Below are 14,926 nucleotides of genomic sequence, written 5' to 3' on the forward strand. Positions count from 1 at the left end.
CCTGTGTCCGGTCACTGCTGTATGCTGCGAGGGTGCTGTTCCTGTGTCCGGTCACTGCTGTATGCTGCGAGGATGCTGTTCCTGTGTCCGGTCACTGCTGTATGCTGCGAGGATGCTGTTCCTGTGTCTGGTCACTGCTGTATGCTGCGAGGATGCTGTTCCTGTGTCCGGTCACTGCTGTATGCTGCGAGGATGCTGTTCCTGTGTCCGGTCACTGCTGTATGCTGCGAGGGTGCTGTTCCTGTGTCCGGTCACTGCTGTATGCTGCGAGGATGCTGTTCCTGTGTCCGGTCACTGCTGTATGCTGCGAGGATGCTGTTCCTGTGTCTGGTCACTGCTGTGCTGTATGCTGCGAGGATGCTGTTCCTGTGTCCGGTCACTGCAGTATGCTGCGAGGATGCTGTTCCTGTGTCTGGTCACTGCTGTATGCTGCGAGGATGCTGTTCCTGTGTCTGGTCACTGCTGTATGCTGCGAGGGTGCTGTTCCTGTGTCCGGTCACTGCTGTATGCTGCGAGGATGCTGTTCCTGTGTCTGGTCACTGCTGTATGCTGCGAGGGTGCTGTTCCTGTGTCCGGTCACTGCTGTATGCTGCGAGGATGCTGTTCCTGTGTCCGGTCACTGCTGTATGCTGCGAGGGTGCTGTTCCTGTGTCCGGTCACTGCTGTATGCTGCGAGGATGCTGTTCCTGTGTCCGGTCACTGCTGTATGCTGCGAGGGTGCTGTTCCTGTGTCCGGTCACTGCTGTATGCTGCGAGGATGCTGTTCCTGTGTCCGGTCACTGCTGTATGCTGCGAGGATGCTGTTCCTGTGTCTGGTCACTGCTGTATGCTGCGAGGATGCTGTTCCTGTGTCCGGTCACTGCTGTATGCTGAGAGGATGCTGTTCCTGTGTCTGGTCACTGCTGTATGCTGCGAGGATGCTGTTCCTGTGTCCGGTCACTGCAGTATGCTGCGAGGATGCTGGTCCTGTGTCCGGTCACTGCTGTATGCTGCGAGGATGCTGCTCCTGTGTCCGGTCACTGCTGTATGCTGCGAGGATGCTGTTCCTGTGTCCGGTCACTGCTGTATGCTGCGAGGATGCTGTTCCTGTGTCTGGTCACTGCTGTATGCTGCGAGGATGCTGTTCCTGTGTCCGGTCACTGCTGTATGCTGAGAGGATGCTGTTCCTGTGTCTGGTCACTGCTGTATGCTGCGAGGATGCTGGTCCTGTGTCCGGTCACTGCTGTATGCTGCGAGGATGCTGCTCCTGTGTCCGGTCACTGCTGTATGCTGCGAGGATGCTGTTCCTGTGTCTGGTCACTGCAGTATGCTGCGAGGATGCTGTTCCTGTGTCTGGTCACTGCAGTATGCTGCGAGGATGCCGTTCCTGCGTTTGTGTACAAAAGAGGCTGAACCGAGCCAGTGTTCGCAGCAGCGCCTGTTCCAGATAACCCTCTGCTTGTTAATTATTCTGTGATGGGTAACTCGCCCCGCCCCGCCCCGCACACCCCCTTGTTTGGTTATGTATGTTAGGTCACATTCTTAGTGACCCATTAATTCAAACACACTAAATATAGCTTAGAGGTGGCCGGGAGACGACCTTGGTCATACGTGAGATGTAGATCACATCTGGGTTCCCGGTACTCGTGTGCCGCCGCTCAGATTGGAGACCCCGGGACTGTGTATATAGCGCTGGTAACTGCTGATCCTCCATGATGCTTCACCGAACGCGCCTGTCCCCCTCCTGGCCCACACCGTGTAGCCAGACGCCCTCTAATCCTAGGTCAGAGGTGTGTCCGCTCCGGGTCTGAGTGGTGGAATTATCCGTCACGCTGGAGAAAGTGCGGGATGACAGGTGTTATGCTGTGTGTATGGGCCCTTCCCCGTGTGTACTACAAGTTCCGTGTCCGCCCCACGGGTGTTACATGGCTACAGTGATGTCAGGGGAGGTCACGGTTCCGTCTGCCGTAATGTATCCGACGCCTTCACTGTACAGATCAGTAATTATCGTCTCTTTACAGGAACATCTTCCCCTCTAACCTGGTGTCGGCAGCTTTCCAGTCGGTAAGTTCTGTGTGCGCGGTCTGCGCTGCATGGTAACACTGGTGGTTGGACCAGGAGAAATGTAGAACTATATAATGTTCCTGTAGATAATTGATGGCGAGGTTTGTGTCTGCGCTGGGTTACAGGTAATAACCTAAAGCCTCAGGTTCCGCCAGTGGGATGCGGATTATTTGCCGGCTGTCAGGATCCCAGCGCCACAGGACTATTCCCACTCCCGGGTGTCTACGACAGCCATAGAGTGGGAATAGATTATATGGCGAGCGCAGCGAACATGCAAGGGGGACTCTGCGCTCACCCCGCGGGCCAGATGCCGCTGACGGAATATCGACAGCTGCCGGTAAATCATACTGATCCCTGCCAACCGGTCATATTTTTAGGATATCTGCCTGTGGAAGCGTATCCGGATTCTAGGTCAACACCTATTAAGTTGACATCCATTGGTCGACACCAGAAATAGGACGACATGAAAAAGTCGACATGAGATTTACACAATTTTTTTGGGTTGTTTCGTACTTTACGACCCGCGTGGACTACGATTCGGAACTACGAGCGAAGCGAGCCATGCGAGGGGACACGGTGCAATAATTGGGGTTCCCGGTCACTTGATTGAGAAAACGACACCAAAATGCAAACTCATGTCGACCTTTTTTTCATGTCAACCTTCATGTCGCCCTAATGGCCGTGTCGACCAATGGTTGTTGACCCTGGGTCCGATACCCATGTGGAAGCAGGAGGGCTAATTACTCACCTGTGCATGGCATCAGAAAACATGGCCTGTTGGAGGTACTTAAGGACTGGAGTGGAGAACTCTTGCTCTAGATGACTGCTCAGTGACTAGTGACATCCCCCGCACACTATTACATTACACAACCATGGGCCACAGGATGTCCTGTACCCTACATCTAGCGATGGCATCTGTTCCATCCATAATACCCCTGCACTGCCCTCTTACCCCTCTTCTCTACCCCTGCACTGCCCTCTTACCCCTCTTCTCCACCCCTGCACTGCCCTCTTACCCCTCTTCTCTACCCCTGCACTGCCCTCTTACCCCTCTTCTCCACCCCTGCACTGCCCTCTTACCCCTCTTCTCCACCCCTGCACTGCCCTCTTACCCCTCTTCTCCACCCCTGCACTGCCCTCTTACCCCTCTTCTCCACCCCTGCACTGCCCTCTTACCCCTCTTCTCCACCCCTGCACTGCCCTCTTACCCCTCTTCTCTACCCCTGCACTGCCCTCTTACCCCTCTTCTCCACCCCTGCACTGCCCTCTTACCCCTCTTCTCCACCCCTGCACTGCCCTCTTACCCCTCTTCTCCACCCCTGCACTGCCCTCTTACCCCTCTTCTCCACCCCTGCACTGCCCTCTTACCCCTCTTCTCCACCCCTGCACTGCCCTCTTACCCCTCTTCTCCACCCCTGCACTGCCCTCTTACCCCTCTTCTCCACCCCTGCACTGCCCTCTTACCCCTCTTCTCCACCCCTGCACTGCCCTCTTACCCCTCTTCTCCACCCCTGCACTGCCCTCTTACCCCTCTTCTCCACCCCTGCACTGCCCTCTTACCCCTCTTCTCTACCCCTGCACTGCCCTCTTACCTCTCTTCTCTACCCCTGCACTGCCCTCTTACCCTTCTCTACCCCTGCACTGCCCTCTTACCCCTCTTCCCTACCCCTGCACTGCCCTCTTACCCCTCTTCCCTACCCCTGCACTGCCCTCTTACCCCTCTTCCCTACCCCTGCACTGCCCTCTTACCCCTCTTCCCTACCCCTGCACTGCCCTCTTACCCCTCTTCCCTACCCCTGCACTGCCCTCTTACCCCTCTTCCCTACCCCTGCACTGCCCTCTTACCCCTCTTCCCTACCCCTGCACTGCCCTCTTACCCCTCTTCCCTACCCCTGCACTGCCCTCTTACCCCTCTTCCCTACCCCTGCACTGCCCTCTTACCCCTCTTCCCTACCCCTGCACTGCCCTCTTACCCCTCTTCCCTACCCCTGCACTGCCCTCTTACCCCTCTTCCCTACCCCTGCACTGCCCTCTTACCCCTCTTCCCTACCCCTGCACTGCCCTCTTACCCCTCTTCCCTACCCCTGCACTGCCCTCTTACCCCTCTTCCCTACCCCTGCACTGCCCTCTTACCCCTCTTCCCTACCCCTGCACTGCCCTCTTACCCCTCTTCTCTACCCCTGCACTGCCCCTCTTACCCCTCTTCTCAGACTTTTATATATTTATCTTTCAGTACGCTACAAGTTACAAGCTGGTCAATGTAAGCAGGAATGTATCTGGTATGGTGGAACTGAATCAGACCGTGGTCAAGGTGAGAACCCTCCAGTTGTCTCTCTGTGGCCCCTTCTTTCCCTCAGTTCTCTCTGTAGCCCCCTCTTCTCCCTCAGCTGTGTCTCTGTAAGGCCCCTCCCCCGCCCCTTTCCTTCCCCCTTGGCTGTGTCTCTGTAGCCCCCCCCCCCCTCCCCATCGGCTGTCTCTCTGTGCCCCCTTCCCCCTCGGCTGTCTCTCTGTGCCCCCCCCCCCCCCCGCCTCTTCCCCACTCCTCCTGGTTTTTCTCCGTTCCCTAATAGTAAATGGCTGTGGTGTCTGTCAGGTGCCGTATGGCCAGGAAGTGGAAGGCATGAATATCTTGGGCTTGGTGGTCTTTGCCATAGTCTTCGGAGTGGCCCTTCGGAAGTTGGGCGCCGAGGGAGAGATCCTCATAAAGTTCTTCAACTCCTTCAACGAGGCCACGATGGTGCTGGTGACCTGGATCATGTGGTGAGTCCCTGGTTTCCGGTTCCGTGATGCGTGGAAAGAATACCGCTACGTCCTGGTGACTTACCCCTTCCCTCCCAGGTATGCGCCGATTGGTATCATGTTCCTGGTGGCTGGTAAGATCGTGGAGATGAAAGATGTGATCCTGCTCTTCACCAGTCTGGGGAAGTACATCTGCTGCTGCATTGTGGGGCACGCCATCCACGGGCTCATCGTCTTACCGCTCATCTACTTCGCCTTCACCAGAAAAAACCCGTACCGCTTCCTGTGGGGCATTGTCAGCGCGTTGGCCACCGCCTTTGGGACCTCCTCCAGGTGGGTACATGCTGCAGGGGTTGTATTTGGGGTAGAGTTGTGAGAAGACTGAGGCCGCAGGGTAGAGCGGTCTTTGTGCGGGGTGCGGTGCGTATAACCTCCTGACTCCTCTTCCAGCTCCGCCACACTCCCACTCATGATGAAATGCGTGGAGGAACGGAACGGGGTGTCCAAGCAGATCAGCAGATTCATCCTCCCCATCGGGGCCACCGTGAACATGGATGGCGCAGCCTTATTCCAGTGCGTGGCCGCCGTCTTCATTGCGCAGCTCAACAGTTACCCGCTGGATTTTATTCAGATCATCACTATCCTGTGAGTGGGACACCTGGGGGGGATTTATCCTTCTGTATCAGGTCTGCATTCTGGGATCTGACTCTTCCCTCCTTCTCCAGGGTGACGGCCACAGCGTCCAGTGTGGGGGCCGCAGGGATCCCGGCCGGAGGAGTCCTGACTCTCGCTATCATCCTAGAAGCAGTTGGGCTTCCGACCAATGACATCTCCCTGATCCTGGCGGTGGATTGGCTGGTGTAAGTATCGCCTCTCCCATGATGCACCGCGCTGCTGCAGGTTAGACAGGAATGATACCACCCAGCGGGTGATGGCAGAATGATCCGGTGTGTAGCCGCACTGCGGGATATCAGGAACTGCAGCTTAACCCATTGGTGACCAGCTCTGGTGTAGCGTCAGGACAAGGTCACCACACATGTACCAAGTAAACACTGCTGGGAAGGGACCCCCCCTCACATTCTGATACCAGCTGTCCTGCTCTCTATGTATGGGCTGCAGCCTTGCAGTGACTTATTAGACTGCTAGCAGTCAGACTGTATCTCCTTTCCAGCAACCGATCGCTCCTGCATGTGTCCTGTAACAAGGCGTCCTGGCTATTAAAGCGTTAACCATGGTTAGACATGGGGGAGGGGTCTGTGAGATTCCTGTAGCAGCTGCTGTAATGTGAGAGTCAAAATTGACTGTCAGCGGTTTCTTTGTAACGTCACCAGCAGGTCATGTGTTCAGGATGTCCTTATAGTAGGTGTGAAACCTGAACAAGTGACCTGTGGGACATTTGTGCCTGAACACCCCCCAACACCCCCCCCCCCCCGCCCCCCCCCCCCCTTCATATCCCCAACCCACTGAGAGTCTGCCAGTGATTCTGCTCTGTGACAGGTGTAGAGGGTGCAGGGGCTGTCGTTGCCTGCAGGGGGCAATGTGGAGCTTCTGAGGGGAAGAGTATGAGTACAAAAATCCCCCTTCAGGATTATTAAAGTGCTATAGAAGAAGCTGTAAATAACGCTTCTCCCTCTGGGGTAGGGGTTCGGGTTTAGTGTCCCTGATGTGAAAGATATGGGGCGTTTCTGAGCGGATTGGGGTATGATGCCAGCGGGTGTAGTCACTGATTTGGGGGGGGGGGGGGTTGGTTTATTACCTATGAAGGGATAGGTGTAGTGTCGCTGGGGTTCGGAGGTTTCTGATGGGTGTAGGTTTTTTTTGGGGGGGGAAGGGGGCGGTGCCTCTGCTGGGACGGAGGGGAGTTTTTTTAGGGGATGATTATAATATCACTGGTGGGGGTTAGTACTTCTGATTGGGGGGGGGGAGTAGTAGAGCGTGGCCCTCCAGCTGCTGTGGAACTATACATCCCAGCATGCCCTTTTTCTATTAAGGCAGGACATGCTGGGATGTGTAGTACCACGGCATCTGGAGGGCCGCAGGTTGAAGACCCTTGGTGCAGTCACTGGGGGGTATGGGTGTACTGGGTAAGAGCGCACAGATAAGTGTAGGGCGGTTTCTGTGGCTTTCCCATCACTGCTGGGTGATTAACTCTTCCGCTTCCATCCCCAGGGACCGCACGTGCACGGTGCTGAACGTAGAGGGTGACGCATTTGGCGCTGGACTCCTCCAGGTGTATAGTGACCGGACTGCAGAGCCCAGCAACGATCCCGTGGATTTAACGGGGGTCAGAGTAATAAACGCAGAAGAGCAGCCGGAGGGAGACCCCTTATTGAAGAAGGATTTGCGTGTCATGGTGGATGGCGCCAGCCCCCTGGAGAAGGAATCTACGATGTGAGGAAGTGACTGTCTACCTGTGCGGATGATGTTACACTGCCCCGGTCAAGGGCAATTTTATTTTTTTTATATTAATATTATTTTTTATATGGATTTAAATTATCGGCGGTGTTGTCAGCGCAACAAGGTGCGTTCTCCTCCAATCAGGGCCCCTGATCACCGTTCTGTAAATGTCTTACCGCAGGCCCCTCCCCTGCCTGCACAATGCTGCGAGGAGCTGTCGCTCTATTTTCTACGTCTGTGTGGGTTACGTGTTGTGTGTCTGTAATATTATTGCGGAAGAGTTGTGATATTGTTATGAACTATGCCGTGAAAGGACCAAATTGAAGCTGCGGTTAAGCGATTTGTGTGTTTGTCCCATATCCAGATCCGTGGACACTAGACGTGGTCTGTCAGTGTCTGTGACCATGGTGATCAGACTTCATATGGGCTGTGATATCACTATGGGGGCGTTCTCTGTCCTGGTGCCCTGATAACTGGGTGCGTGAGGCTTCGGACTGGATCACGGCCGCTTAGCGTGGCTCTTATACTATAAGGCAGAGGTTCTCAAATGTAGTCCTCAAGGCAACACAACAGTCCAGGTTTTAAGTATATCCATGGCTCGGCACACATGGTTAAATCAAATTGAGGCGCTAACTAAATCATCTGTGGCCAAACATGGATATACTTAAAACCTGGCCTGTTGGGGTGCCTTGAGGACCGCGTTTGAGAACCTCTGCTGTAAGAATTACTACTGACGTGGTACGTATAGTGTGGCTGCTGTGTGGAGACACGCACAGAACAGAAGGATCAGAGTGACTGAGTAATGTTGTATCGAATGAAGTAAAACTCTAAAACCGACATAAAGGTCTCTGTTGTTGGCTCTCATGGTGCATGTATAAGGTCTGTGCGGAGTATTGTATCGTACGGAGGGGGTGTGACGCGCTCTGGTGGGAGATGTGGGGTTTATCTTTCTGCTTCCTGGAATAGTACATTACAGCCCGAGTCACAGGTTACGTTTACTGACCATAGAGTCAGAACCTCTCCTTACAGAGCGTCTACCCCAAATGACATATTCACCAATAATGTAATGTTCTCTTTCCGTCAGCTGGGGGACACGTCATAACCATGCTTTGGTGAGGGATGGAGGGGGGAGCACTTACTGGGATAACTTTTATAGTACATAAGCTCATCTGCTCCAACCCCTCTTCCATACATAGATCTATCTCTGAGGTTCTCATGGTACACCAATGGTGCAGGTTTTAGGTATATCTCTGGCTCAGCATCAAATTGTCTGAGGTGCTAATTAAGTCCCCTATGGCAGAGGTTCCCAAACGCGGACCTCAAGGCACTCCAACGGTCCAGGTTTTAAATGTTTCCATGCTTGGCCACAGGTGATTTAATTAGCACCTTGGTCAATTTGATTTAACCATCCTTGCTGAGCTGTGGCTATACCTAAATCCTGGACTGCTGGGGTGCCTTGAGGACTCCGTTTGGGAATCTCTGCCCTATGGATAAATCTAAAACCTGGACTGTTGGTGTTCCATGAGAACGTCTGATGAATATGTAAATGCTCTCTGGGTTCCTCAGCTTCACTCCTATGGCTCAGGGCCCTGTAAGATACAGCCGAGAAACCTCTCCTATGTACAGACAGCATCTGGCTCCGGGAAATGCAGCAGGGGTTGGAATCTGGTCAGGGATGAGCAGTGGGGACTGGGTGGGGGAGGCTGGCAGTGGCATGCGGAGTGCTGGTTTCGGTGCAGGATGCTGGTTAGAGACGGGCGCTCTCTCAGGATGGGGCTGGCGGTTCCAGGTGCCACAATAAGCAGCTTATCAGGTAGTAGAAATGGACCAGACCACCTAGGATGTAGCTGGATTGAAGGCTCCTGTTTCACCCTAGTGAATGGGGTGAACAGTAGGGGCAGATGCGCTCAGTTCCTACCCTCTTATAAGCGTCACATGCTGAGGTACGGCGTCTGGCTGAGCAGAAACGCAGATTCAGCCGGGGAGGAGCCGCGTTGACCAGGCTCAGTCCAGCAGCTGAAGAGCGGATCTGGCGCTAGCAAAGCTCCTCCCTTCCCTCTCCTCAGGGCTCCATGTGTAATTACTGTAAGATAGCGGTCTGTATATGTGCCGTGTGCTACATCCGGATCAATACGGTTACTGTGTGTTTTCCTGGGGACGTGTATTCGCTGAGGGCAAGTCTGGTGGAGGGAAGTCCAGCACTTCGAACTTTTGTTCATGTTGTCAGACTAAGGGGGGAATTCAGACCTGATCGTTGCTGTGAGTTTTTGCACAGCAGCCAATCGGGTCTGTACTGTGTATGCACTAATGCGCCGGCGTGCCGGTCAACTGCATTGGTGCATAGCGATGGGATGGTGCGAAAAAAGCGATCACGAGGTGACTGACAGAAAGAGGCTGTTTGTGGGTGGAAACTGATTGTTTTAGAGGAGTATCTGTAAAAACGCAGGAGGGCCCTGGCGTTTGGAGGGAGGGTTTCTGATGTCTGCTCCGATCATCGCAGCGGCTGAGTAAGTCCTGTTCAAAGACTGCACACACTCCTGTTTGTGCAGCTCTCCTGCTCAGCGAATTCCCCTTCCCCCTGCCGGCGTTCCAGCGCTCTGTATGCTGATGTTGGTGTACTGACATTTGGCATTCCGAGCGGCGGTATAGCGTACCAATCCCCCTTAGAATGTATTTTTCTCTGAACAATACTGGCCACTGCAGGGCCTAAACCTGGGTACACACTGCAGCAATACCGGCCCAATACGTTGTTTCCGGCCCAATCAGAATGATGCATCAGCTGGATCATTCAATGTGTACGGCCAATCATCACACTCCCACGGTCCTTAGCGATATTATCTGCACTGCGCGGCCAACTGGACAGTATCGCATTGCTGCACTGTGTACCCAGCATAAGTATTGCAAGAGACGACGTGTTGAGAGTTCGAGGTTCCTCTGAAGGTCAGGTGGATGATTCTGATGTAGATAAATCTGTCTCATTCATGGAAGATAGCGTTGGTGTACACGGTGTAGATGATTTAGTTACAGCGGTTTGTCAGGTCCTTGATCTAAGTGATAATGTCAATCAAGAAAATGTTTCTACTGATTTATCCAGGACCAAAGAGTTAAAGAGAGAACTTTTCCTACATCAGAGTAACTGCATTGATCACAGAGCCGTGTGAAAATCCTGAGGAAAACATTCCAGGTGTTACGGCGGTTTCCATCCATGTTAGCAATATTGCCATAGAGAACAGTCACCAATGGGGGTAATTCTGAGTTGATCGCAGCAGGATCTTTGTTAGTAGTTGGGCAAAACCATGTGCAGTGCAGGGGAGGCATAAGTAACATGTGCAGAGAGTGTTAGATTTGGGTGGGGTGCGTTCAATCTGCAATCTAAATTGCAGTGTAAAAATAAAGCAGCCAGTATTTACCTTGCACAGAAACACTATAACCCACCCAAATCTAACACACTCTGCACATGTTACATCTGCCTCCCCTGCAGTGCACATGGTTTTGCCCAACTGCTAACAAAAATCCTGCTGCGATCAACTCAGAATTACCCCCATTGTCTCCCTCCTCTAGACTGTGCCGCCCTTAGAGACCACTCATCGTAATTCAGGAAGTACTCGTAGCCATTTATATTGTGGTAGGTGCTACACTTAGACCTAGTATGGTGAAGAGGATTGATCTAATGGGGGGGGCCTACCCATGGTGCAATATTTCTACTGATATACTCCTACTATATAGTCCATTGGGATACGGTCATTAGATTGACAGCACTTTGGTCGACAGTTTCACTTTTTTTTTTTGCACATTTCTTGAACCTTTTCATACTTTACGATCCACATGGACTACAATTGGGACCGGTAACCTGTGCTGAGCGCAGCGGTTCGCTCGCCATGTGAGGGGACACGGTGCACTAATTGGGGTTTTTTGTCACTTTACGAAGAAAAAAGCCAAAAAAGTTAAAAAAAACAACTCATGTCGACCGAATGACCCATACCCAGTCCATCTCGGTAGAAAACACAGTGCATATCGCACCATGGGGGTCATTCCGAATTGTTCGCTCGCATTGCACACGCTAAGCTGCCGCCTACTGGGAGTGAGTCTTAGCTTATCAAAATTGCGAACGAAAGATTTGCAATATTGCGAAAAGACTTCTCTGTGCAGTTTCTGAGTAGCTCGAGACTTACTCTGCCAGTGCGATCAGTTCAGTACTTGTCGTTCCTGGTTTGACGTCACAAACACACCCAGCGTTCGCCCAGACACTCCCCCGTTTCTCCAGCCACTCCCGCGTTTTTTCCAGAAACTGTAGTGTTTTTTCGCACACACCCATAAAACGGCCAGTTTCCGCCCAGAAACACCCACTTCCTGTCAATCACACTCCGATCACCAGAACGAAGAAAAAACCTCGTAATGCCGTGAGTAAAAAACCTAACTGCATAGCAAATTTACTTGGCGCAGTCGCACTACGGACATTGCGCATGCGCATTAGCGACTAATCGCTCCGTTGCGAAAAAAATAACGAGCGAACAACTCTGAGTGACCCCCCATGTGTAAACACCTTGCAATGCCGATGCGTGGTCCTGCAGGATCGGCATTGCAAAGACAAATAGCGTGAGCAAGTAGATAAGATATTGACTATATCTGAGGTCCATGCTTCCAGACAAAATCTAGTCCATGTCGGCTATGGCACCGCATGTATGTGGCATTAGTCTCAGTTGATATAGTCCATGTCGGCCGTGGCACCGCGTGTATGTGGCATTAGTCTCAGTTGATATAGTCCATGTCGGCCGTGGCACCGCGTGTATGTGGCATTAGTCTCAGTTGATATAGTCCATGTCGGCCGTGGCACCGCGTGTATGTGGCATTAGTCTCAGTTGATATAGTCCATGTCGGCCGTGGCACCGCGTGTATGTGGCATTAGTCTCAGTTGATATAGTCCATGTCGGCCGTGGCACCGCGTGTATGTGGCATTAGTCTCAGTTGATATAGTCCATGTCGGCCGTGGCACCGCGTGTATGTGGCATTAGTCTCAGTTACCTACAGCAGAGGCAAGAGTACTTAAGGGCCCCATACACTAGAACAATAATGCCCAATTTCATCCAATTTCGGACCGATATATTGGGTGAAATTGGGCATTTCGGATCGGCTCCCCTAGATAGTTAGTGCTGCACTCGTGATATGTCTGTTCCCGCAGGCATGGCTGGGATTGCATATGATATATTGCATGCAAAATGTACCAAATCGTATGGAACCACTCCCGGGAGAGTTCAAGGGAAATCACCTCCGACATCAGCCTCAGACGTATCGTTGTAGTGTATGGGGCCCTTAAGAATCCTGTACAAGGCAAAACCGTGCCTGGTAAATGATTGCCTCTTTATAAAAACATCCAAGTTCGGCCGGGAACCCGACTTCATTACATCCTGCTGTAGAAAGTGATGGCAGATAAGAAGCACTTCGCACATTCAGTATGGCCTCTTTTTCTTTTCTTTTTTTTTTACCTTTTGTTAACGTCAACCCTATTTGATCCTTAGTTCCTTGTAAATATATTCTTATGTCTAACCAAGCGTGTTTATATTGCTCTATTGTATTAGCCTCTACCACCTCTGATGGGAAGCTATTCCACCTATCCACTACCATTTCTGTAATTTTTCATCACGTTTCTTTGGAATCTATCTCCATCTAGTTTCACCATTTGCCCTCTGTGGCCGGAGAGACCCCCAGCCCACGTGGACAATGGCTGCTGCGGCACTGAAGGGGTTAACCCCTAGTGCCTGGCGCCATTATAAGGACAATGGGCGCTAGGCGCTTCAAATGCTTTTAAAACTATTTTAAAGGTGTGCCACGGTCCCGGACCTCTCCGGCGACCGCGGCAGTGAGGGCAGCCCCCGGCGTGCTGAGCAGTGTGTGCGCGCCGGGGGAGAGGGGAACCGCTGCAGCCGGGAGATCAGCTCCCGCTGCAGCCATCAGGTGTGCGCCGCCGGAGTCCGGGAGCTCCGCTCCCGGCAGCGGTGAGCACAGCCCCCGGCGCACTAAGCTGTGTGTGCGCCGGGGGAGAAGGATGAGCCGCTGCGGGTGGGAGCTCAGCTCCCGCTGCAGCGCGCTCTGTGGTTGCCTCTGCTGGGGGGGCCGGGAGCTCTGCTCCCGGCGCCTCAACCCATCGGAGGTGGCCAGCCGCGGCAGCCGGTACGAACGTCCCGGGCGGCAAGGGGGGTGCGCCGCAGCGTCCGGGAGTTGAGCTCCCACCCGGCACCTCAGTGCTACAAAGGACACAGCCACGGCGGCCGGGACAAGTGTCCCGGGCCGCCGGGCTTCGGATCCGGGGGGTGCGCCGAGGCCACTGGGTGAGTGCCACACTAGGGAGACAGGGAGAGCCAGCTCCCTGGACCCCAGTGGCGGCCATTACAGGCAGGCTCGAGGATGGGGGAAGCCAGCCCCATACCTCCAGCACTGAGAGAGAGCCCCAGCAGCCAGGCTGCAGGGCTAGGGAAGCTGAGCGCTGGGCACAGTAGTTAAAAACAGAATAAAACATTGTTTTAAATGCAATATATAAATATATTGTGTTATGAGGCCAGTGCCTGGGAATGTGGAGCCTGTGCAGGGCACAGGCTCAGTGTAGATTTAAAGGGAAACACGTGTCTAAAGGAAATGTATTTAAAGGTAAAATGCACTTACTTGGTTGTGTGTCCCAGGAGGGGGGAATCTCTGGCTGTGCAGGCTGATGGATTCTCCCAGACCTTTTCCCCCAAAAACGGAATGCTTTCCCATCCAGCCTCACACTTGAAAGGGGCATTGGGAGAGAGAGAAGAAGATCAGCTTTGAAACAAGCTGAGTGGTTTTCTGGAGCTCCATGGAGATCACCCATAGTGGCCAGGAAACCTTGACCGAGGATCTAGGCTGCCCAGCTCTGGAGCCCAAATCCAGACTGCAGGCAGTGGGCTAGGTCCCGGGCAGGTTTCTGGAAGTCAGTTTAGGCGGGAAAACTTCCCCCAGCCAGACTGAACGGCACCGGGGCGTATCTTGATCCTCCAGGATGGGACAGGCAAAGGAGAACGACCACTCCCCACTGTCCATAGGGAACAATGTAGCTGTGCATGTGACCAAGGCATGCACAGCCCATGGGTAAACATTGATTGGTTGTACACCACAGGGCGGGCTTACCCCCTGTGGTAATGTGTATTGGAGTAGGATAAAAGGAGGGCTGCTGCCCCATTGTATTGTATTGTACCATCTTCATTCTGCTGGAACATCTTGCTGTATGCTGTTGCCCCTAGCAATAGGGATGAGTCTTTTTTAAGGCTATTATTGAGCAAATAAACATCTGCCTCAAGACGATTGCTTCATCTTGTGACCTACAGGGTTATGCCAAACATAGCCCCGTCCTCCGGCTGTCCAGGAAAGCACCTAGCGTCTCCAAGTTCTGCCTTCCGCCAGCTACAGGTAGAGGCCTAGCAAGTGACTAGTGGGGATTCGTCAACACCACACAGGTGTGGTAAGGCAGTGCGTCAGCACATACAGAGCAGAACCGTGGTTCCAAACGCCACGGCAGGTTAGGAGTTTGGTGGTGGCAGCATAAACCCGCCCCCAGCGCAGTGGGTGGAGTCAGTAACTGACGGTAAGCGGGAATCCCCTATGTGGCCAGGTCCCATGTGACCTGACCTTCCATTCTGTGCACAGGAGACGGGACGCGAAAGTGGTGAGTGCTTTCGTACGGAACCGTCCTGTCACAGAAATTGGTGGCAGCGGTGGGATATGCCACAATTGG

The 14,926-nt window shown here is 53.2% G+C and overlaps 1 protein-coding gene across 1 annotated transcript in view; it reads left to right on the forward strand.

The window, feature by feature from the left end:
- The window catches only part of SLC1A5 (solute carrier family 1 member 5), a 29,018-nt gene extending 14,525 nt beyond the window's left edge, over nucleotides 1-14,493 (forward strand). Inside the window, exons 2-8 of the mRNA XM_063938421.1 lie at nucleotides 2,001-2,043; nucleotides 4,277-4,354; nucleotides 4,637-4,803; nucleotides 4,882-5,115; nucleotides 5,233-5,427; nucleotides 5,508-5,642; nucleotides 6,952-14,493. Of these exons, the coding sequence (XP_063794491.1) occupies nucleotides 2,001-2,043; nucleotides 4,277-4,354; nucleotides 4,637-4,803; nucleotides 4,882-5,115; nucleotides 5,233-5,427; nucleotides 5,508-5,642; nucleotides 6,952-7,177 (1,078 nt within the window). The 3' untranslated portion in view covers nucleotides 7,178-14,493. The remainder of the gene's footprint in view (nucleotides 1-2,000; nucleotides 2,044-4,276; nucleotides 4,355-4,636; nucleotides 4,804-4,881; nucleotides 5,116-5,232; nucleotides 5,428-5,507; nucleotides 5,643-6,951) is intronic.
- Nucleotides 14,494-14,926: the final 433 nt, after the last annotated feature.

This window comes from Pseudophryne corroboree, chromosome 8 (assembly GCF_028390025.1).
Source record: "Pseudophryne corroboree isolate aPseCor3 chromosome 8, aPseCor3.hap2, whole genome shotgun sequence".
NCBI lineage: Eukaryota > Metazoa > Chordata > Amphibia > Anura > Myobatrachidae > Pseudophryne > Pseudophryne corroboree.